The 24,771-nt window shown below is 45.0% G+C and overlaps 1 protein-coding gene across 1 annotated transcript; it reads right to left on the bottom strand.

The window, feature by feature from the left end:
* Window positions 1-2,170: 2,170 nt before the first annotated feature.
* On the bottom strand, window positions 2,171-14,675 carry C5H1orf116 (chromosome 5 C1orf116 homolog). The gene is made up of 4 exons (XM_021199421.2): window positions 14,490-14,675; window positions 9,090-9,275; window positions 5,576-5,756; window positions 2,171-4,462 (listed from the first exon to the last, which is right to left on the bottom strand). Exons 2-4 carry the CDS (start codon window positions 9,192-9,194, stop codon window positions 2,934-2,936), a joined length of 1,815 nt encoding a protein of 604 aa, XP_021055080.1. The 5' UTR covers window positions 9,195-9,275; window positions 14,490-14,675; the 3' UTR covers window positions 2,171-2,933.
* Between the last annotated feature and the right edge of the window lie 10,096 nt (window positions 14,676-24,771).

Below are 24,771 nucleotides of genomic sequence, written 5' to 3'. Positions count from 1 at the left end.
CAGGGTTAAGAGGTATGGGATAGGGGATTTTCAGAGGGGAAACTAGGAAAGGGTATAACATTTGAAATGTAAATAAAGAAAATAGTATAGACACACACACACACACACACACACACACAGAGAGAGAGAGAGAGAGAGAGAGAGAGAGAGAGAGAGAGAGAGAGAGAGAAAGAAAGAACATGAATGAATGAATGAATGAATGAATGAATGTACACATGAAGGATTCCACCTTGGTTTTTGAGACAGCATCACCCAGAAAGCTCCAGAAATCGTCCTCTGGCTCTGTCTCCCCAGAGAACTGAGATTTTAAGCATGTGCTACCACGCCTAGTTTTTTTTTTTTTTTCATTTTTGTATTTTTTTAAATATGTTTGCAGGGGACTGAACTCATATCCTCATACTGGTGTGGTGAACATTTGCTTTCTGCTCTCCTCAACTTTTTAAAGCAGATTATTCTCAGAAGGACAAACATATGGGAAACGTGGATCTTCAGCTACAACAGAAAGGTGCCATCCACACTGCTGTGTAAAGATGCCCTTTAGGGGATGGGGAGGAGCAAGACACTGCTGAAGATACAGAGAGGCAGGCACAGGCTGTGAGTGACTTAGATGACTGAGAGCTTTCCTTTCTCATGGATGGAGATGTAGCCGGTGGCACTTCTGACTTAACACAAGGCTACTCTTGTGTTGCTCTTAGACTCTCAGAGCCTCAGTACTAACTGAGGTTTTATTCAGAGTTCTCTGTTAATCATGCAAAGAATAGGGAACCAACTTGCGTCTTGAAATACACATAGAAAATAGCACCCAATAGAGCCAGCCAAGTCAGTCATCTAGAATTGGCCTTGTGTGCTTTGAGAGGCTGTAATAATGGAGCTTGGCCAATGTGGGAGTCCCCACCAGCTCTGAGAGATCAGGTCTTCACCTGGGGCTGGGAAACAGGTAGCAGACATTTTGGGTGTGTGAGTATGTGGGGGTGTGTCAAGAGTGTACACAGAAACTGCCACACCCATACCCCACATACCATGATGGGGTGGAGTCATGCATAACCCATAATCCTAACCGTCTCATTGTTGATAGTTTTGATTTTTGACAGCAATGGGTCCCTAAGGACACAAAGCAGAGATGAACGGAGGACCTAAAGAGCATCTTTACACAGCAGTTGCTTACCTGCTCCTCTTGGGCATCTCCATAACTGCTGGCACACAGCTATCATAGCATATAGTACTGAAAGGAAATTAGAGTCACGTCTGGCCATGCTTGGTCATTGAGGCCACAAGACTTATCCAAGTCACTCAAGACATATAGAACTTGTTGGAGTATTTGGAGGAAGAATTGTTCTGAATTACTAAGAGTTACGATATACACCCTTGTTAAAGAAAAAGGATCAACGCCATCACATATTATTCCCAATAGTTCACTCAGTGCTTTGGAAGGTGCTTTAGAACTCTGAAGATTCTAAGGCTGGGTATCTTATTATAGTGACAATGGATGTCTGAAGTGCTGTGTACAAGAACATTGACTAGGAATGCAGTGGTGGCACGACTGAGTAGCAACCTGACCGACCTGACAACTCTATTAGGTGAGCTGTATCATATGTATATTTTTTGTCCTGGTTTCAGCTTTAGCTGTTACTAAATGGCAGGTGTACTGATGTAGCACCTCCTTTTCTGGTGGCTGCAGGTGATCTTAAAGCAGGGAGCTTTAAGATCTCTCTAAGTTCCAATAACATGTGTATGTGTTGGGTTTTCGTCATCAGAACTGAGAAAACCCGAACACTTTCTTTTTTAAAAAAAAGACTATTTTTTTTAGTTGTGTATGTGTGTATGTGTACACAAGTTCAGAAGTCTTTTGAGGCCAGAAGAGAGTGTTGGATCCTCTGGATTTAGAACTGGAGTTATAGGCAGTTGTGGGTAGGTGCTCAGAATTGAACTTGGGTCCTCTGAAAGCTCTTAACCATGGAGCCCCCTCTCTAGCCCCCAGGAAACCTGAACACTTTTGAACAGCAGGGAAAAGTTTGGAAATGACTTTGTGTGTTTATAAAGCTGCAGGGCTGGCCTTCCCGCTCAGTGCTGACTTGCCCTGAAACCAGCCAGGGAGACAGAAAGCAGGAAGAACAAGGACTCCAGAATCATGGGCCATGGCACAGTTTATTAATGTATTCTTCAAGCTGACGACAAGAATCCTTCCAGGTAGAAATGGAGGAGTGTGTGGCCCTGTATTCAGCTTTCTCAGACCAGGGAGTGGCCCCCTGCTATCAATGAATGGGCTTTGAGGTCTAGAGACAGGCACATGTCCTAGCCTACAAGAAATGATAGGGAAGGCAGTGGGTAAAGACACCAAACCAGATCCCCTTGGCCTCAGGATATGTCTGGAAGACCCTGAGAGAGGCGCACAGCAAATACAACCCAGTCTCCAGAAACTGCAGAAACTCTATTTACTGCAGAAACTCAGCCCATATTTCATGCCACCATAGTCCCGCACTCTGTGTAATTCATCTTTTTAAGTTGCTTCTGAGTTCTTTGTGTCGTCTGACTTTGCTTCTCAGGTTTGGCCACTCTGCTCAACTCAGTTCTCAGACAGGCTGAACTTTGCACTTGTAAATCTCAACTAAGAACAGAGTTCTGAACAGGACTCCTTGTGTTATATAAATAGTGTCAGTGATATGTAAGCCCCCCCATCTCTCTCTCTCTCTCTCTCTCTCTCTCTCTCTCTCTCTCTCTCTCTCTCTCATTCCTTCTGTGAGTCTAAGCTTCAGAATGATCTGTGCATGTACTCAATAGCACAATTGCCTGAGTACAGACACATCCTTGGCCTCAAGCCTCTTCCTTCTTCACCTCAGACAGGAAGGAAGCCAGCTCTGAGCTGTGAGGCTGCAAAGGCTCCAGGTAGAGCCAGTCTCTTCTGGCAGGTTGGCATGGGCAATGACATGCCTACGCTACTCCTTCAGCAGTCCCAGCTTCTTCAGAGCTTCCCTCCTGTGCCCATCAGGAATGCCCTTTGGGGAGATCTTGACACTGACACAGGGGGGTCGAGGAAGCTTGTCATGACTCTGTCCTTTGAAGGATGGCTGCTGGGAGCACTGGTCCTGCTCCGGACCAACCAGCTTGCCCCCCTGGATTCCTGCAAAATCCTTTTCCATGCCCAAAGAGGCAGGCCGGGGCCGGGAATTACGAAAGACACTGGGTGAAACCTTGTCCAAGAAGGGGCTCTTTCCCAGGGATGTGCTAGTTTGGCAGCTGGGGTCTTTTTTCTCAGCTGCTGAGAGATAGCTGCTCAGCCCTACGCCTGACCGCTCCAGAGTATTGGACTTGAAGTTCATCTGTCTCAGGCCAGGAATGCTACTTTCCTGGAGGGTCAGCCGTGGGTCAGGCTTGGGCTGTGTCCGGGAACTGTTCTCCTTTGAGGCCTTAGGGATAGGAATGGGCATAGACTTGGCTGCTGCAACCTTTCCTGGAGGGGTTTCCTGGGTAGGAATCCAACCCTTGCTGAGAGAGTCCACAGGAGCGACAGCCTTCATCGGGGACGCTTTCCCTGCTGCAGAAGCAGTTCCTGAGACCAGAGCTGGAGATGCTGGCTGAGCAGGAGCTCGGGCCTGGGAAGGAGTCTGGGCCTGAGCCTCCCTGACTTTGAGGGTACTGGTATGTTTATTTACAAGCAGACTGGGATCATCTTGGTCTTGGGGCAGCCCTAGCTTTTCCAGAGCCTCTCTGCGGGCTTTCCTTTGTTCTTGCAAAGAAGAGACAGAATCTGTAGCGTCAGTGTGATTCGACAGCCAGTTCTGGGGATGGTTGTGGAAACTGCTTCGGCTGCTCTTCAGGATGATATTAGGTGGCAGCCTACGGGCTTTTGAGGCTGTGAGGGGAGCCTGCTGGATGTTTGGCTTGGCCCCTGAAGGTAGGGAAGGTTCCTCAGCTTTCGTGGGCTGAGATGACTGGGCCGGAGGCTGCTGTGGTTGCTGCGGCCCTTCTGTCCAGCCTTTCTCAGTGGCTTTATGGGACACGGTCTCAGAAGACATTTCTACTTTCTTCTGGGAGGGTGGACTTCTCTCCAGAGAGTGGACCCGTGGTGTGTGTGTCTGTTCTCCTGGCTTTTTAGGTGGGTTCTCTTCCCCACTTTCCTTTGATCTAATGTCCTGGAATGCTTCTGGCGGGGGTATGAGAACTGTGTTCAGGTCAAGGGTACCCTTCTGGGATGGGGCTGGTGGCTGGATGGCCTTAGCCTTAGCGCCCTGGCTGCTCTGCCCTTTCTCAGGCTCCTCTAAGAACACCTCAGATGCTTCAGGGACGGGGCTGTTAGTCTGGGTGGCGCTTTCCCTGAGGTTCTGGCTTCTGCCAAGATGAAGGTTTCTGGGAAGGCTGTAGGAACCAGCCCTGAGACCCAGGCTGTGAGACTCGGGAGGACCGGAGGACTGGGCTACTTTCTTTGGCACGGGCACCTGCTGAATGTCTGTGGCCTCTGGCTTTCCTGTGGGGATTAAGGAGAACATAAAGAAGGAGTAAACAGACTGAAAATGCTGCTCGAGCAGAAAGCAATCCTTCCCCAGCTCTCTTCCCCAACTGCGGTCTGCTGGTCTGCTTTAAACAGGGCAGCTCTGATTTCTGGGGGTCACATAGACCAGTGGATAAAGGATGGCAGGTTCTTTTTGACTGAGAATTGGTTTTTCATAGTGGTTGGAAGACATCACTTCTGAGTTGCTTCCAATCCTTGACTTAGGCCTCTGTTCCTGCACCAAAGTCAGGGAGAGACGTTAAGATGTTCTTTGTAGCTATCATGGCTCCCAGGTCACAGAGCCATGGCAGTGCCTGATCTAAACCTGATGAGCTTTGGCCTTTTACTGTCAATTCCTAGGAGAGCCTGATGTTTCTGTGATAGCCAGTGACCTGTACCAGTGACTGACACAGTATCTTGCCTAGTGATCTTGGAAGGTATGTGAGGCCCGCTGGGCCCAGTGAATTAGCTTCAGGGCACAATGAAGTTTCCATTTCTACTCTGTCTAGATGTGGGCGGGGCAAGGCCATGTTAATAAGTATGTACTGAATTAGCAAGCAATACCAGTCTGACATCCAGAGTAGCAGTGCTTTCTGTTTACCCCAGAACACATTCTCACACACTTGTGTGCCACCCCATGCTCTTTTACTGAGTTGGAACTCTGCGGGCTTTCTGCTATCTTTTTACAGGGGCCTCAAGGTACCACACACCACTGAACAGCTCTCTTATCTCCCACAGTCTTGTTCTCTGTTTCACCTAGATTAGCTGCCATGCTGACTCATTGTCTCCTGGGCCAACTGCTTAGGCCTCCCTGACTCCTCCCTACATGAGGTAGCCTATCTCTTTTTAAGTTCATCCCTGACTGGAAGGGAGCTAGGCAAACTCCTTTCCTTCCTAGGCCTCTGTTACTTCACATAAAACCACAGGAAGCTGGCTTCTCAGGAAGCCTCTTTTCCTCTAGCTTGAATCTGGCTAGGAGAGCACAGGGCTCCCTTTTCTGCCTGGGAACTTGTCCCAGAGGACAAGCAAGGTGGGAAGTGTTTAGGAGACTCAGGGCTTCTGAGGGTTGCATCCCTGACAGACTCTTACCCTGGGGAGCCTGTTGGGTGGCGGTTGGTGGGGCTCGGAAACTCCGAGGACTGGTGGCTGGCTCTGACTCGTCTGTGGAGAGCCCACTGTCAGCCTCGGCCTCCAGGGAGCCAATGGTCTTCTCCAGGAAGAGCAGACACTCCTTCTCTTCAGCTGACAGGAAGTCGTAGCTGCTGTCACTCTGCTGGAAGAAGGAGCTATGAGGTTGGGGGTGGGGATGGGGGCGCTGAGACTCACCCTGCTGCGGGGGGGGGGGGGGGGGGGGGAAGCTGGCAAGCTTTCCCTGGCTCTGCTCTGCCAACCTCTGAAGCTGCTTCCTGCAACAGTAGGCACCTAGGAGAACTGGCAGGCTGAAGCCCACCAGGACTCAGTTCGGAAGGCTAGGCAGGCGGCAAGGGCACTTTTCTGTTGCTTAGTCCTGAGTGGGTAGACTATTTGGGGGCACAGATCAGAAGCGGGCCCCAGGTTTTCGTTCTAGTCCTATGTGACCTTACTATTTCAAGAAGTATGTCTTCCATCTAACCCTGAATTGTAAGGGCCAACAGCACGGCTAAAACTTGGCTGGTATCTGGTAGCTCCTTTAACTTTTCAACGCACTTCTGCCTCCTCTCATCTATTACCTGGCAGGCAGGCCAGTGCCAACAGCAGCTACGCGCATCCCAAAAGGAGCCATGGGGATACATGGCATTTGGCCTGAGCTTTTGCTGGGCACTTCCATTCCTTGTCATAATGTCTGTGATGCTTCAGAACTGTGACTGATGATGCAGACCCCCTAAGATTGCTGGCGAAGGTTGCCAGACAGCCCTAAACTCTCCTGGGGAGCTGGGAAGAGGCGGTGAAACAACCCTTCCAGTCGGGCCGGCCCCATAAGTCATCTGCCAGATGCCTGCACAAGGGAGAGTCCCCCCAGACAGCTCTTGTCATTAAAAGATCTTCAACACTGCCCTCTGCATCTCTCCTTCACAGACAAGCCAATGGGGCGTGACTATTCTTACTGGTGTCTTCCAGTCAGAAACAGGATGATGTCTCTGTGTCCCCAACCTCTCATGTCAAAGGGAAGATGTGCATATCCTGCAAGCACTTTGGATTTATATGTGCATGCATTGGCTTTTCTGCTCCCTGTTTATATATCAAAACTTATTATCTAGGCGTCCAGGTGTGGTGGGCACAGCTGAGCTCCATGAATACTCTATCTCCAAAGCAAACGAACAACCCATAAACCCATTAACTAGATTAAACATTAACGTTTGGTAGAAACCTGTCATAAACCTCGGATTGTCTTTTCCTTTCTTGTCTCCCTCTCCTTTCTTTCCTGAGACAGCATCTCCTGTAACCTAGGCTGGCCTGAACTTGCTCAGTAGCCAAGGCTGACCTTGAATTTCTGATTTGATTCCCTCCATCTGGTATTTAACTAGGTTTTGTGTGTGTCCGGGATCTAACCCAGGCCTTTGTGCATGCAGAGCAAGCACTGTCCCCACCTATTCCCAGCTGTACCCCTCAGCCACAGGCTACATTCTCAGATACTCTTCAGGACACAAAACAGTAAAGTCTGAGCTCTTCACTCAGCCTTACACTGTGTGTAAGAATGACGAGCAGCAAAGGAATGCTTACATTTGGATGTAAGGCACACTTCCTCCTTTACTCCAACCTTATAACACCCCAAATTTAATCTCAGGTCCAGAAAAAGAATAGCTTCTTCCATGCCCTCACAAACAGTTAAGCATTGATTTTGGACATTTCTGTTTTTTGTTCAGAGAGGGCCATTTATTTTCTACATAGGGACTTTATTTCTTATACTGTTTAGAAATCTTGATTACTTTGTACATGTCTATTTGTGGGCATGTGTGTGCTACTGTATGTGTAGAGATCAGAAGGAGTTAGTGCCCTTGTGCCCTGTGGATTCTGAGAACAGGACTCCATCTTTATCTCCTGAGACATCTCGTGAACTCTGTTTATTTAGGTTTCAGTGTACAGTCCAGCCTGGCTGATAATATGTTGTCTCCCCACCTTAGCTTTCTATGTGCTGAGACTGGATGTGTGTCAACAGACTCAGTAAGAATAGCTTCTTGTTTTCCTTTTTCTTACTTCATAAGGCACTGGGGATGGACACACTGGGCCGCAGCCTAGCTTTCTAGATTTTCTTTTATGCTGCTTAGCTGCTGTCCTTTAGCCCCAGACACTCCCTTTTGGGGGGAACTTCTAAGACTCAACTGATAAAACTTAGATTGCTCAGGGATCTCAGAAAGTCACAAGGTTCACATAGCCCCTCCTCAAGGTTATGTAGTCAGTAAACAGATGTGTGTGTGTGTGTGTGTGTGTGTGTGTGTGTGTGTGTGTAGAGCAAGAGAGACAGAGAGAGGCGGGGACACAGAGACAGAGACACAGAAAGAGGGAGGGAGAGAGAGGGGGGAGAAAAAAAGAGAGAGGGAGACTGACTCTTTGCAAGTTGGTCAGGGAGCTACAAGAAACAGATTTTGAGCTGTCACCCATGCTGGTGGCTTTTTGGCAAAGCCTGAGAGTCGCACATGCTCCTGTAAATAAGCTCCATATTAGGACCATGTCTTCGGTCTGTTTGTGCCCTATCGAGCCTCCCCAGGTTAAGTCAGACATCACACACATCTTATTACTCCCTCGAAAACTATCATCACTGGGTGTTAATATTTTCCCTATTTTGAAACTGAGGAGACTTGCCTGAGTGGTGGTATACACCTTTAATTTCAGCCCTTGGGAATCAGAGGCAGGTGGATCTCGGTGAGTTGAAGGTCAGCCAGGTAGACACAGTGAGTGCCAGGCTAGCCAGAGCAACATAGTTAGACCCTGTCTCAAACCACAAACAAACAGACAGACAGCTCCCAAACTGAAGAGACAGAAGCTTAGAGAAATTGGTGATATGCCAAGGTAGTATGGCTTCTAAGTAAAGAATCTGGACGTGTTTGCTTTCATAAGGGCTCTACTCTGTTCTCTTTGACTTTTGTGGGAAACTGAAGCCATGCTATTCATTGCGGTGAACCCTCACATCTCCCTCCACTAAGACTGGTCTCACTATGCACTTTGGCTATATTGGAACTTGACCTGTAGACCAGGCTAGCCTCAAACTTACAGAGATCCACCTGCCTCTGCCTCCTGAGTGCTGGGATTAAAGGTGTTCACCACTATGCCTGGGCATCACTGAGAATTATAAAAGTCTGTGTGCTACAAAGATCTACCCTCCAGTTTCCAGCCCGACTTAAGAGTCTGCTCCTTTTCTCCACCTAAGCTCTTTGATCTAATGAAAATGGGAATGGGTAGGTATCGATCCTATTGCTCTGAGGCTGTCCCACCCAGTTCTCTACAGAAGAAGATGTGACTCAGAGACAGGAATCCAGTGATTCACTCCCTGGTGAAGAAGATGAAAGAGAAGGTGCGCTGAGTGACAGTGGGTGGCCCAGCCGGGTAGGGCGGGGCAGGGTGGGGCGGGGCGGGGCAGGGCCAGTGTGCAGAGCAGACCAGGCTGTGAGAGGGAGAGAGTACATACAGATCCAGAGTGGGTGGAGGTGGTGCTCATCATGTCGCCACAGCTGCCGATGTGGGTCACAGGTTCTGAGCACAGCCCTGCTGGCCAAAGCTCCCTCTTGGGCATCGCCTGAAGCAAGGCGCAGGGGTGGTGAAAGGGGCTCCCAGAGGGGAAGTGAATGGAAGTGAAGAATGTCCCAAGCTGGGCCTGAAAAGAGAACAATCAAAGCCACGTGTGAGCTGAGGCTTCTGCAAAGCTCTGTTCAGGCCCTGGGGTTCTATGATGGCAAGATACCAAGGAAGCAGGGAGCTGGAAGGGGGCTGTGGACCGGCCATGTCTGAACTCCACCTCCAGTTTGCATGGAGGGACACATAAGCTGGCTCAAACGCAAGCAGAAAGATGGATTCAGGGAGCAGAGGGCAGGCCAGTCAGACAAGAGGTTCTAGTCTTTCTCTTAGTTGCTTCCTTCCATTATGAAGCAAGGAGTTTAACTTATATTTTCATTACCCCACCCAATACATATTACACGGTTGAGAATTTGGGTTCTGGGTTCAAATTCCAGTTGAGCCACTTAGGTATTTGATTTGAGGCAAATTGTTTGTTAACTATGGCTAATGTAAGGATTAAATGAGTGGCCAGTCAGCACACAAAGCTCCATTGGTAGCAGATAACCATCCAGTGAATTTAATAGGTAAGTACCAAAAATCAGACAAGATGCATCTCACACCAAATTAAACCCAAGCACAGGGAGCAAGATAGAGGGTTTTGAAGAGAAGGGTTTCTGTCCAGATGGGAGACTCCAGGCCCTTCACAACATACTTCTTAAAGTTATTATGAGACCACGGTACAGTGGAATAGCCTATGTAGAACACACTGTATAGGATATGCCCAATAATGTCAGTTGCAGTCATTGTTAATAATATCATAAACAAGACATGCCACCAATAAGGCTCAGGTCATCTTTCTGCCCTGGGCCATCTGAGCATGGCACCTGTAGCGGCTGAGAGCCGTCCTGTTTCCCCTGAGTAAAACTTGTGTCCTGCCATTGTTTACATTCCCAGTGAAGTTCCTTAGACTACATCAGATGAACAAGAAAGATGTCTAGTTTAGCTTCTTTCAGTGTGTGTGAGTGTGTGTGTGGTGTAATATTTCAAGTTCATTTCAGAAGCAGTAATAGCTACAAAGCAAACCAACCAACCAACCAAAACCAACTTCATTGCTGCTATTGAGCTTCCCAAGGATTTTCACATCTGGTTGTGGGAAATAGCCCACGAGAGCTGGGCAGGTCAAGAGTAAATCTCTTCATGGAAAATGAAAGTTTAGAAGAATTCTAAACATAGGGGAGAGATAGATTTTATGTGATTCAAATTCATTTTCTGCCTGTAACACTGTTCTATATTTTAAATCATTTCTGCTACTCTCCTCATAGAAGGTAAACAGTCCTGGGACAATATTGAGATATGGGGACCTGGAGCTTAGACGCCAGGGTACATACATATTCATCTGCTAACAGTTGCTCCAGTGCCAGTGTGAGGTTTGGGCTAGGTTAGGTGAATCTGTCTTACACCCTGGCTGTGCTGGCAAGCCTAAGGCCTCACAGGGCTCCCCTCTTGCTTAGGAGAGACCATTAAATAAATCAGGGAAGGGTGAGCAAAACACCAGGGAAAGAAAAGGCAGGGTTCTGAACCAGACACATGAGTTCAGAGCCTCTCAAGCGATAAGGACGGCCCAGGACGGAAGGGACAATAATGAAGCCCTATGATAATGAACATGGGGTGAGGTAGCTCTAGGATTTCTGCAAGAGGTCAGTTCCTCAATATCCCCAACCCAAAGAAACAGAAACTCAAGAAGCCTCCACACTAGGTGCGCTCACCCCAGCCACACACTTCATTGGTTCAGAGTGCTAACCCATTCCTTCCCTCTGCAAGGTTAAGGCCACTCAAAACTGCTGTCCGAGAAACTGTCGTCTGTACATAGGGTCTGAGGCGAAAATGGCTGAGTTCTCAGTCCTATACTGCCCTCGCCAAGGCTCAGGGGACACAGCAGAAGAGCAGATAGAAAGACTAAAGAGCCAGAAGGGGCAGTGGGGTCGGGGAGAGCTCAGAAATGTCATAGTCTAGGCAGGGCACACCCACTGTCATCGTGAGCTCTCAGCTTCTCGAGACTGCACCGGATCTGCACAAGAATCACCCACCAGCAGCCAAGGAAGGATGGGGGAGGGACCCAGAGAGCCCCCCCCCCAACTGCTGAACTACTTCTTAGGGATAGATTCAGGAAAAGGGGGAATGTGACTTCAATGTACCCCCCGGTGACCTCACCACTGGTCACAAAGATGGCCCTGGATAAACTAAATGGACCCCATAACAAAGTCTCAAGTCAGGAATCTGGGAAAGGAACAGGTAGACGGGAGGAAAGGGTGACGGGGTAGGAGGACAGTAAGGATGTGGGAGAGAGTGAGCAGAATGAATTACATACATGCATGAAGTTGTCAAAGAGCTAACTTAATAAAGAGCGAAGTCTGAGAAAGCCAATCATCAGACTACTGGGTGAGCTACTTGGAGACTTCATACCACTTTATTTCCTGTATAGTCAGCCACTAAAAGGAATCTGGGGAACGTTTGTTTAGATTAGCATTTGTGTGCACCTAATAGGCATTAGGGGCCTAACACTGCATAAGAGAAAAACATCATTTTCAAGGTGTCAGTGTGGATTCAAGGGACTATTTTTTGGCTTCAATATTCCATGTACAACCGGAGTAATACATCTTGAAGGTGACTCACTACAATTAATGTAATATTCCCTCCAGTGGGTGAGGCGCTGGCCTCTTACTTTCAGAGAGAAATGACTACCTTTGTTCCTTCATGTGTGCTTTGGGCTGTACTGTGGGTTGCTGGCTTCTCGTTCCTCCCGGGAAGATCACTGATCTCTCACTTCTAAGCCAGAAGCAACTGAAGAGATCTCAGACAGTGGGCATAGCTCTGCTTCACACTCTCTGCATGCTATGGCTACAAAGTGCTCTCGGATTTGCTAATAAGATCTTCAGTAGAATCTGGTTGTATTGTATTCATTTCACGTCTGAGAAAACTGGCAACTTTCCAAAATTCCTAAGTAGGAATGACTCACACCCACAAAGGACATCTCAAGACATCGACTAGATGCCAGCATACTTAAATAAGGATCACGGGCCACTCTGCTATTGAGAGCCCAGATCCCCTTGTCTTCGATATCATGCCTTAAAGTCTGTGCATTCTCTGGTTCAGTTTTGTATTTCCAGATTGGTCGGTTATTCTGACCAGATGCAGTTGCAAAGGATGCTGTCGGCACCACCCAGTCTCGGGGTGAGTGGGGATTTCCACACCTAGTCTTCTGATACAAGGAGTCTGAGCAGAAAAAAAAATCTTTCTTTTCTCACCACCTTCTCACTCTCTGCCCCTGGATTGGCCTAACCTAGATGCATTGTGTCCTTCTACCAAATTTATAACCTTGAAACTTGTGTGCTGTGTCAGGGCAGCAATCGAAACCCTAGGCATTTCTGCCAGATAAGAAACCTGAGAAACAAGCAGAGCAGTCAAGGTAAGGGTTTCTTTTCTTTTCACCCTTGACCTCTTTTGGAGACTTAAGGGCAAAAGGAAACAAGCTAAGAAATGTGCACAGCCTATAGTCAGGGCCACCTAACCAAAGATGCATTAAATATTAACTACAACTCAGAAACTAGCCAAGCCTTGCAAGAGAGTCAATAAATGGCACGCAGAGCCCTGGCATCTGGAGCAGTGGGTGTGGAGGAGTGCCATTCTGGGTTATGTGAATCAGACCTCCTTGCCATCCTCTCCTACGAGCCCGCCTTCCTATGGACTCATCCCAGAGTCACAGGACAGCTGCTCTTAGGTAAGGGGCTCGGTTTGCTGCTGACTCAGAGTGAGCCCTGGCTGGAGAACACCCAGAAACCCCAACAAAAGCTCCAAAAGACTAAAATCTGTACCATGCGTACAGTGTTAAGCCTCTCTTTTACCAGTGCTTTTGTGGGGAGGGACTTGGCAAAAATACCCTCTGCATAGCAGAGCCTTGTTAAACATTGCCGGCGACTCCTGTGGCCCCTGCTGATGAGTTTATCATCCATGCTAGCAAGTGAAGTGGGCTGGCTCTGTGGAATCGGGGAAAGATAACACTTCAGGCTCCAGCATTCAGGACCAGAAGCTCGATGCTGTCATCTAGGGCTACATGCTGATGTCTTTCCATGTTCCTCTTCCTCTGCAGAAGGCCAGAGGTAAAGTTAGCTGCTGTGTGCTGACCCCCATGCTGATGGTAGCGGGCTTACTTGCTCCCGTGACAGCCCTTCTGTGGCAGCTTCTTTAGACAGGTGCTTCAGCTGCACTCTTGTGTCCACAGGGACATCTGAAGAAACACAGAGTAGAGCCTCCACCCAAGCCTATTCTCCTAAGGACTCTGCCGCCCGCATCCTTCTGACCTGCGACCCAGGTGGCAGTCTGGCTAGACTTGGTACGCTGAGGTGAAATGAAATGTGGCTGAGGCCCAGCATGGCCAAGTAACTTTTTTTTGGGGGGGGGAGGTCTACATCTATCAACAGGTAAAGTCAGAGATTTAACTAGTAGACCCTGAGTAAATTTGATCAGAGTTAGAATATTTATGGGTTTTCCAAGGATAAAATGCTAGCTTGAGTTGGAGTTTGCTCCACATTTCCAAGCCTCAATTCTCCTTGCAAATAATCTAGCTTGGTTCAGACTTCACATATCTGCACAGAGTATGCCATTATCAACTAACACACACACTGCACCCCTTATTTAAATAAAGGTAGATACTGAGCCATGGAGAATTTCCTTTCACAAATGGAATGGAAAACTAAGGTACCTGGCTCACTCACATGACACCCCCCCCCCCATTTGACTCCCTGTGCTCCAATTATCCAGTCACTCAATCCCTTTCGAAATCACTACTTCATCTTAGTGCCATAGAGATGGAAATTTCCAAATTCTAGGCAAAGGTGGTTGGTTTTTTTTGTTTGTTTTTTGTTTTTTTGTTTTTTGAGTCAGGTCTTTGCAGGTAGGATAGACTAGCCTGGAACTTGCTGTATTGCCCAGCAGCCTGGCTTCAAACTTTCCATCCTCCATCTTATGGGTGGATACCACCATGCCTGGCTCTGGCTTCTGTTTGTTCAATATGATTATGTAAGTAAAATAAAGAAACGGGAGAGATGTCCCCCGGTCCTCCATAAAAATATTCCAATTCTGGAAAATCTCAGGCTGATGGAGAGATTTGATCAACAGAGATGAAAACCCCCCAGGTCCGGTGTAAAGTGTCAGACACTCTTGCCGCACTCCCCAGCACAGCCCTATAGCTTTGCCTTCCCTTAAAATCTTTTCCCTTGCTGCAGAGTAAGAAATAGTTGGTTAGTGATTGACTCACCTTCTCTGGGTTGGGGTCTGAAGACAAGAAAGTAACGCCCTTCTATTCCAGAGGGCAGAGATGGAGACGGCTTGCCTCTGGAGACGGCTTGCCTCTCAGGCTGTGTCTCCTACTGGTTTCTTCTTTTGACCTCCTCCTGACTTACCTAGACAGGTAAAAGCTTCACCGGTGCGTGCTGCATGGGACACACCCTGCTGCTGACTCTAAGCCAATCCTCGCTTCCCTCCCTACTCCTCATTCCAGCTGTTCAGTCAGGGAGGACTCAGGAGGGCAATGAGCGGGGAGGTGCTTCTTTGTCTTGGTCAATCACCTCCTGCCCCCGCCTCCCTACCCCACCCCCTCTTTACTTAGAGAGCCAATGAACTGCTAAAAAGAAAGGGTAGGCGTGGTAGAAGGCAGGAGCTGGTTTGAGCTGAGTAGAAGGAGAGTAAAGAGAGTTTGGCAAGGTGGAGGCAGGTCAATGGAGCTCGATTGAAAGGAAGGCATCAGTCTGGCTGCGCTCTATGGACCCGCGGAGAACCGGATTTGTTGTTTAGACTAGCCTTCCTCCACTTGAAGCTGAGCGTATTCTCCAGACTGACATTCTGGTGCCTAATTTTGTAACCAGCCTTTCTAACTGCTCAGTCATTGACAGTTTCATATCCAGAAGAGGTTCAAGGATCTCAAGGTTAGGGATGTAGCTGAGTCACCCAGTCCCCAGAGCTTGCTGACAACTGTCCTGGCTCTTATGTTTCTGGGGAAATAAAACTAACTTCTCTCTCCCTCCTATAGGAGGTAATTTCCAGAAAAAATTTTCTTTTTCTTTTTAAAGCTAGATCAGCCAGAAGGGAGAGAGCACTTGAACTCTGTCATTTGGGTCTCTGGTCCCTTTTGGCTGCTTAGAGAAGGTGGCAATAGATATTAAATAAAAATAAAGTCAGCTGCCAACCAGTTTAGCAAGTACTTCTTTTGTGGGGAAATGTCTGGCGTGCTTATAGAAAAGAGTAGGTCAGGGAGCCTCCTGCTTCCAGGAAGAACTCACCCTCCAGGTATAGAGGCCACTTGCCAGACAGCAGTTCTGCTATTTCCCTGAATATAGGCCATCCCCAGTAACCTTCAACTTTTAAAGGTATATCACTTGCCAGAAGCAAAAAGAAAAGAAAAATTAGAAAAAAAAAAAACAAACAAAAAAACAAAACCTCATGCAAGAACCACAACGCTCAGTTTAAGCCCTGCTGTATGCTGGTTATTACCTTAAGCATTTCTATGTCATATTTAACTTTTGCTCCAACTTAGAAGCACTGCCATTCTTAAAGTCCACACTTCACCAGGAGCTTAAACAACATGCCTGATATTTCCCAAGTGAGTAGTATAGCGGTTATTTTAATCCAGATTGTCCACTCCCAGCTTGCTTCATAGTTACTGGCCCTGGTTCTGTGATTGGATGCTCTGGTGAAAGCAATTAAAGGAGGAAGGACTTGTTTGGGTTTCAGCTCAACGGTCCTGGAGGTAGATGCTCTGGCCAGCTGGTCACATTGTGTGCCTAGTCAGGAAGCAGAGATAGCTAGTGGCCAACTTACTTCCTCCTTATATTCAGTCATCCAGGGCCCCATCCATGGAAATGTCCTGCTGGAATTTAGAATTTGTGTGCATGGGTGGGGGGCTCAACTCAATTAACCTAGTCTGCAGGCATGCCCAGAAACATGTTTTCTAGATCCTGATGCAAGAAGCAAGACCATCACTCGGTAGCAACAATTTCATGATTAGTGAAATGTAAGTTTTAAGTACACTAGAGACACCAAGAATAGCTGGCATGGCATTTTGGCAGGAAACTGGTTTTTAGAATCCCTAATTTTGAGAAATTCTGGCCATCTTTTCCTCATAGGCCAGTTCCCTAGAGTACTATTATCTTTGATTTCTTCTTACCTCGCTTCTCAAAGCCCCATTACATTGGTTCAGGATGTAAAGCCTTACCAAATGAACATCCTGGGGCTTGAGAATGTCTCATTTTTTTGTTGGTAGACTCAGCCATGCTCATATAGCTGTCTGCCATCTTTCAGTTCTCAGAGTTCTGAGACAAGTAGGCACCAATGGCCAGCTAGGGGAGGACAGGCCTAGTGCCTTCTGCTCATTTGTGAATGCACTAGAGTCTTGAGCTCACTGCATACGAGGAGCCTAACCATTCATTCCCTACACTGTCAAAGTGACAATCACTATCAACCATCATAGCTGCTATGCATCAGTCTGCCTATGCTTTGGAAAAAAAAAAACTCCCAGTGGCAAGCATAAAGTTTACATCACAGACAACTTGTATAATTAATTCTAACAATTTGCTTCATTCCCTATTTCATTTCTGGCCTGCAACTGTTTACATGTTTTATAGACAGACACATGGTGTAATGATGGTTTGTATATGCTTAGCACTATTAGGAGGTGTGGTCACTATGGGGTAGGTGTGTCACTGTGGGTATAGGCTTAAGATCCTCACCCTAGCTGTATGGAAGTCAGTATTCTGCTAGCAGCCTTCAGATGAAGATGTAGAACTCTCAGCTCCTCCTGCACCATGCCTGCCTGGCTGGTGCTTGGCTCTTGCCTTGATGATTTTGGACTGAACCTCTGAACCTGTAAGCCAGTCCCAATTAGATGCTGTCCTTTATAAGACTTGCCTTGGTCATGGTGTCTGCTCACAGCAGTAAAACCCCAACTAAGACACATGTTCCATCCTTTCTCTGTGATTGTAGGTGGAAGGGAAATAAATACATTATCCTGGGACCAAGATGAGGAAGAAAATCTGAGAAAGCGTGAGACAACCCCGTATCCTATCAACATCCTGTGGATCACAGATGACTTCAGGACTATGATCTCTGTTTCTAATACATCATCTAAATATATGTGATGTCACAATACTAAGAAAACAGGAAGGGGATCTCTACATCAATTCACTGCAACTGGGGCTATACTTATGGCTGGGGTCACTGGAATTGATCCAGGTTTATATACATGAGTAATTTAAACATTTATTTAAAATAGAAGCAAAACTTTAACAAATCTTTAAAAAAAAACTGAACACTTTCTCAACTTCCAATAAAATTAGAATAATCAGGAGGGTCCCCTATCTTTTCCCAGGTAAGCGACTTACATTAAATAATTCTTTGACTTTCTCTTTTACCCTAGACATTTTCCTTGGGAAATGTTTCAGCTACTCAGGCACAGCACTCTGCCATCTACCACTCAGTTATAAAACACTAGCATTCTAGCTGAAGCTATGCATAAGCCTTGGCTCCTCTCCCCATTCCTCAAAGCACACATATATCCTGGTGGAAATAACCACTATTCTAATTTGAATGCTTCCTGCCTTCCATTCCCTTGCTTTCCCTGGAATTGAGCATGGTTTTCTTTGCTTCACTTTTTGTCTGGAAAAATACAAACCTTTGAATTATGAATTACCAAGTGAATTACGAAGGTGGCCTGGACTACAGACAAGGGAAGACTTCCCAAGTCAGGAAGAAGGCTTGATGGTGAGGTAGGCCCTTGTTTGGGGAGAGGTATCGCTGATAGTTGGAAGTGAATTCTTGTCTGATGATCTGATTCTGACGCCCAATTACAGATCAGCTTCCACGACTCCTGTTTTCAGTCCTTGTTCCTGCTGGTACACTGCTGTGGTATGGTTATCGCCTTCAAGTTAAAGGCTAGTTTACTATATCCTCCCTCAGTCAGTGAGCGAGGCAGTCACTTAAGTGACCCACGTATGGGCAGGTGTGCCTGAACACACATCCACACTCATTCTAAATCAAAAGAAATAGCTTTGGCTCCTTAGGGTACTTTACGAAGTCAGACTGCAAGACAACTGTGGGTCTCCATCCAAACTCTTCATGGTTGACATACATCATACTGACCAGGCCTTTCCTTTTCTCTTAAAGGAAACATGTTTTCTTTACCCTCAGGAAACACTTGGTGCCCTCTCTCTTCATGGTAATATGTACTGGGTCTCTAAGTGCTGGGACCCCTAAAATTCTTGCTGACAGGAAAGTTTTTTCAGTTCAAGTAGAGGCTGGGGAATGAAGTGCTGACTTTAAGTAAAGCGGAGTTAGGGATGGATTCAAGAGAGTAATTGTAATTTGGCTACAAACCACCAAGCTTTCATCAACGTATATGAGTCTGAAGCCAAATGTGAATGGAAACTAAGCCATATACTAAAATAGACCTTTGTTCCTGACACTATTTAATTGCTAAGTAGTTTTCAGGAGTAGGTTCTTCCTTATCTCTTTTTGGAAGTTTCTCTAGCCTATGTGCTGTGGAAATCTGGAGTTTATAGGGTGGGTTTGGGTATCTTTTCTCTACTGAGCAAAACAACAGCTTTGTTTTTTCTATACTACTCTGTTCCCATCACATCTGTGCCCTCATTCTCACCCCCATGTCCGTTCTGTCTCTGTCTCTATTACACAAATGTTGGCAGTTGGGCTATTAGGCAGAATATGGTCACTCTTTCATTTCTATGCATCCTTGCACCCTTCACTCCCATCATGTAATTTCTCCCTCAGTACAGTAGCATATACCTCATGTTTTCTATCAATTCCATCCTGAAGAGAAATTTCCTCCAGGCTTCAGACCTGCAGCAGTTGGGGCCGATTGTTCTGTAGGCTGCTCATTGGCTCTCATTTTGGTATCTTCATCAATAACTGGGATAAATCCCTTTTCTGTTGAGTTATCTGGAGTGTAGACCTTCTTTCTTGTGTTAGCTCTCTTCTTTTGGCAGAGCAGTCTCTACTAATTTCCTAAGGACAAATGCTTAATTAAACTCCTGTATGTCTGAAAATATCTTTCTTTTTATCCTTGTATTTGATTGAGAGTGGCTGCAGAGGTTTTTTTTTTTNTTTTTCGAGACAGGGTTTCTCTGTATAGCCCTGGCTGTCCTGGAACTCACTTTGTAGACCAGGCTGGCCTTGACCTCAGAAATCTGCCTGCCTCTGCCTCCTGAGTGCTGGGATTAAAGGCATGCGCCACCACTCCTGGCCCAGCTACAGAGTTTTAAGTTACATCTTTTAGCTGAACAACAATATGAACTAACCAGTACCCCCAGAGCTCGTGTCTCTAGCTGCTTATGTAGCAGAAGATGGCCTATTCGGCCATCATTGGGAAGAGAGGCCCCTTGGTCATGCAAACTTTGTATGCCCCAGTACAGGGGAATGCCAGGGCCAAGAAGTGGGAGTGGGTGGGTAGGGAAGCAGGGTAGGGGGAGGGTATAGGGAACTTTCAGGATAGCATCTGAAATGTAAATAAAGAAAATATCTAAAAAAAAGAAAACATTGAAAATAAAAGAAAGAAAGAAAGAAAGAAAGAAAGAAAGAAAGAAAGAAAGAAAGAAAGAAAGGAAGGAAGGAAGAAAGAAAGGAAGAAAGGCCTCCAAAGTATTTCTGATTATAAATTTTAGGCCCTTTTCTGTTTCTAGTATTTAGAAATTTACACAACAATGATGATGTGTTTTTAAGAGTCAAAGACTTTATTTGAAGCTCTGGTTCTAGTCATATCAAAAGCTCTTGGACTTCCCACTAACAGCTAATAAAATTCCTTTGAGACAAAGATCTGAGGACTCATTGGAATGCTTTTATGTCCTTTCACTGACTACAACAAACATCAAGGTCAATGTCTAGTTCCTTATACTCTGAATTTATTTATTCGTATTCATTTATTCAGATATAGATGTTTGTTACATGCCCAGCCTTTTCCTTGGAGCTGAGAGCACTGTAATAGCAAACAGAATTGGCTCTGCCCACACAGAGTAAACGGAAGATAAATGCACATGAACTCATCTGCACACACACAAGTACATGTAATAAGGCCTTAAGGTAGCCAAAGATAGCAGAAATCCGGGTCCCTGCCCACTTCCCAAAGCATCTTATTTTTCTCTTCCCTCATCTGTACTATGACCAGACTGGTTGGGAAAACACTTCCCGTAGTACTGAGTTTATAGATGCTGCATTTGCTGGTTGGGATGCTCTTACCACTCTTTAAGGACTAATTCCTCTGCAGTTTAGTGTCCATCCTTCATGCCAGTTTTTCTAAAAGGCTCTCCCAGATTCAAGAATCTTACATTGCTGTTCCACCCCACCCCTACTGTTCTCTCCATGGACCCACAGCATACTATTTCTTTACAGCGTTGCATGCAGTTTTCCTTCCAGTGCATAGAGCACTGACAAGGCAGTTCCTGACATAATGGCACCATTTAAAAATTGCTCACTGAGGGGATCTGTAGTTTTGTAACCCTGAGATAGGTGAGAGCATACCCCACAAGTAGATCTTAGGAAGGGCTTAACAGCTTACCTGAAATAGTTTAGCTGCTCCTAGAGAAAGTAAAACGTTTTTCTCCATTTTCATTTTGCGATTAAGAAAGACAAAACTGGAGGCAGGCACATTAGTGAATGCCTATAATCTTGGCACTTGGAAAATATGAGGAGGACCGTCTCAATCTGGTTTGCAAACCGGAGCCTACCTAGATTACTGAGCGACAGGCTAAAGGAAAAACAAAACAAAACCCATCCCACACAAACAATTCCCCAAATCGTATGCTTTGATATTAAATGAACATAGTGGGAGGGTCACCTTTGCAAAAGGTCATCATTCAGTCTGTCCCATATTTTGGAGGTTTAAGAACTTGATCAGCTTCTCCTGTAATACTAATACTGTAGGAGAAGTAATTCAATAAAGACCACAAGGAACATTGATTTCCTAGCCTCAGTAGGAAGTAATTTCAGTCATAAAACAAAATGTTGACAGTTAGGTCTACAATTTGGGTGAATATTTCAGTACAATATCTGCAAGGAGGAAGGGAACTGATAGAAATGTTCATGCTACCTGCTTTGACCTCTTCTCCTCCTCCATCTGCCACTTCCAAGTTATACCCTCCCCCTTTGTAAATTTCATGGTAGTAGTAGTCTGTTGGTACTCACAGGACAGGTAAGTGTCACAGACATCCATTCCTACAAATGTTGAACCAGGAAATTCAGATGAGTCTTCTATTGCAGTAATGAAGAACAAAAAGGGCAATAAAGAATTTGGTACATTACTAGGTCTGGAACAGGGAAAGGGTAGGCATGGTGTGGTATGCCTAACATCTGAGAAATTTGTCCATTTCAGACTGGGTAGTTGAGATGCTGAACAGCTGAATGGTACTTCTGACACCTGAACTGAACAAGGACTATAGCCAGTGTATGCTGGCACCCCAGTGCACTACACTTTCAACTGAGTGGCAACTCTTGTTTGATTTGTAGTTTCTGTTACATTTAGTTACTCTGTGTAACCTGGCACTTGATGCTGCTACAACAGATAAAAAGGCATCCAGATCAGAACACAAATTCAAAAACAAAGCTTATCTGTGGATTCCCTTTTTTAACCACTGAATTTCATGCTTGGAGATGTAGGATCTTCACCAACTTGGAAAGTATGCATTTGGCACAAATGGATGCCCTGCTTTGCAGCCTCTCCCACATCCAAGCTTTTCTTCCCCAAACTTTAACAGAATAAGTGGAAAAATCACCGATTCTCTGTGTGAGCATGCGATACTGTAATATCATTTGAAAGGAGGAAGAAATTGTTTTGTAATTATTTTATGGCTAGTATTAAGATATTTTTCAAGATTGGCAGAGACCAACTTACTTCTTATATCACTCATAATGCAGAAGACATAAGACAGGATTTGAATCTAAAAAATATTAAAGTATCCATTTCTTTCTATTCTTGTTAGTTTCTGTGTGCTATGTATGCTTATGGACTTAAGTCTATTAGAAAACTCTGGCCAATTCTAACAACTCCATGGTTTCTAGTGTTTAACCTCTGACACTGAAACATTATCCAGTGTCAGAGAAGCCACCATCTTCAAACAGATCTAAACCCACCCAGATTCTACTCTACTAAAACCAGGAACACCCAACCTTTCCAATTAAACAATTCATCAGCAAAGGTTATTGAATTAAACTTCAGGAGTTTTAGAAAGAAATTTAGTCAGTGAAGGGAAATTCTGAGTGTCTTCTGGCATCAGTAAATAGAAACACTTAACTACTTGAAGGTCGTGGGAAGCAGTTCCACAAATCCATGCTGTGGTCTGTTGGTAATATGTAACTTGAGTGTAGTATTCTTTACTGGCCCTTTGTCCTGATCCCAAAATATGCTCGCACAACAATATTTTCACTTCATTTATTCCTTTAAAACAAGTCACTTCATACATTTAGATACTGAAAAATCACGTATCATAAATAAAATGAATGTATCTTAATAACAAAGGCAAAATCATGAGTTGTATAAAATGAAGTTAGACATCTCCCAGAGAGCAGCAGTACATCAACCTTGGAAACTTGCTGGCAAATGACAAAGGAACACTCTGAATTCAGCACTAAGAACACATTTTCATATGCCAGGAAAAGAACTCTTTCTGTTTGGCCCCCTTTTATACTTTTGAAATTATGTTCTGAGCTCTGTATTTCAGGTTTTACTGGTGATTTTCTTATTTAAGGAACTCTGCTTATACTGTGCTAGTACAGCCACAATAAGACTATTTTTCATTCTTAACCTTTTGACAAGCTGTATGTACTTATTAGGCATTCTTAAAGAAAACAAATAATTTGGTACAAATGCATTTCCTGTGGCACCTTGAATGGCACAAACGTGAACTGGCAACCCTTGTCCTTTAAGTAACTGATGGGTTACACTCAATTAAACATTCTGTATGCGTTCTGGAGCCAAGCCACATCAGCTCAGTAGAAATTCTCAGCCTCCTTACCTATATAACTTAACCACGTCATACATTCACTATACTTAAAATTCCTATATACAGGTTCATGTGTTTCAAAACAAAAGTAAAAAGGTATACCATGTAAGATGCTTGTGTTCAGGGCCTTATACATCTCCTTTTTAGTGGTACTCATCCGTTTCACTTTAAAATGCCATGGGAAGGCTAGCACCCTACCTTAAATCAAATGAATTAAGACACAAACACTTCATAATTCAGTAAACATAATACTTTGTTTTCCAAATAAAATAGTCAAAGCACTGTAAACAAAATGTTAGCTAACTTTTGAAGAAAAACAAAACAACAACAACAAAAACCCAAATCTTTCCCACAGCCAAGGCAGCCTTATATTCACTGAGTTGGATGTGCTGCACATTACAATAGGTATTAAGAAAACATCCTGGGGTGGAATGCTGATCGATAAGCACTTACCCTAGCAGCAAAAAGCCCTGGTTCGATGCTTAGCATGAGTAACAAACTAGCTTATTCAAATAAAGTGTTCCTTTAGATCTGTAAATATTGCTTGCATATCTTACTCAAAAATCAATTTCTCCAAAATAAGCTTGCTTAAAATGAATAAAAGGTTTGATGAGTCTACTCTTTAGAGATCACATTACAGAAAAATCACATTACAGAATTATTATTCCTTACGTTAGGACATAGACCATGGTCCTAACAGTGAGTGAAATTAGACTGTATCGTAAGATACATAAATACTGATGGCAATAGCATATGAGAGCTGCTGGCTAGCTAGCAGTTTGGGGTTGAATCTTTACTGCTCTCAAGATCTTCTAGAGAGCTATGTAAACTTTTATTCTCTAATTTTTAAAGTGCTGCAAATGATGTTCCAACACATGAAAAATGTAAATTTTAATATATGTAAATTTCAGAAGGCCACCTGATTTTTAATATATAACGTGTGTGTGTGTGCATGGATTATTGTTGCTTAATTTCACATACATCCTACTGTAATTTTTCCACAATGACAGAAAATTCACCTAGGGCCGTTTGAAGGGAGGAAGCTAGACAGACAAGAAAGTTAGGCGGAGCAGTTAGGAGCACAGCTGGGTAGGGAAGTGATGCTAATTTGGGATTCGGATTTTTCTGGGACATGAACTCAATAGAGTATTCAAATGGCATTAATGGTATTGGTTCCTAACAACAAGGTTAGGTTGGCCAGTAACCCCTTGACTATGACTTCATTCATGGAGAGCTTTAAGAAATCAACCATGAATTACTAGCAAAAGATGTGGTAGCATCTAGATGCCTTCATGTGGTGTCATATCATAAAATTCCCAGGGACATTAATTTGAACTACTGCTGTGACTAGGGTATCTTTATAAAAACACACTGAATCTTTAATCCAAAAAAAGAGTGGGGGGTACTAGGGAAGTGGGGGCAAAGCATAATTTTTATTCTACCACTGATATTCTACCACTAATGCAAATTGACTCATTTTAATTAAAAATAATTCTTGTAGGACAGGCAAAAACTGGACAGAAAGGGTTTCATTAGGACATA

The sequence above is a fragment of the Mus pahari genome, chromosome 5, assembly GCF_900095145.1.
Source record: "Mus pahari chromosome 5, PAHARI_EIJ_v1.1, whole genome shotgun sequence".
Lineage (NCBI taxonomy): Eukaryota > Metazoa > Chordata > Mammalia > Rodentia > Muridae > Mus > Mus pahari.
This window is presented reverse-complemented; position numbering and strand designations above follow the sequence as displayed.

Coding starts and splice junctions, on each gene's coding strand:
- C5H1orf116 (XM_021199421.2), bottom strand. CDS start 9,194: ATGCCCAAGAGGGAGCTTTGGCCAGCAGGGCTGTGCTCAGAACCTGTG. Junction 5,757..9,089: donor CCTCCACCCACTCTGGATCT/GTATGTACTCTC, acceptor TTCTTCCAGCAG/AGTGACAGCAGCTACGACTT. Junction 4,463..5,575: donor CACCCAACAGGCTCCCCAGG/GTAAGAGTCTGT, acceptor TAATCCCCACAG/GAAAGCCAGAGGCCACAGAC.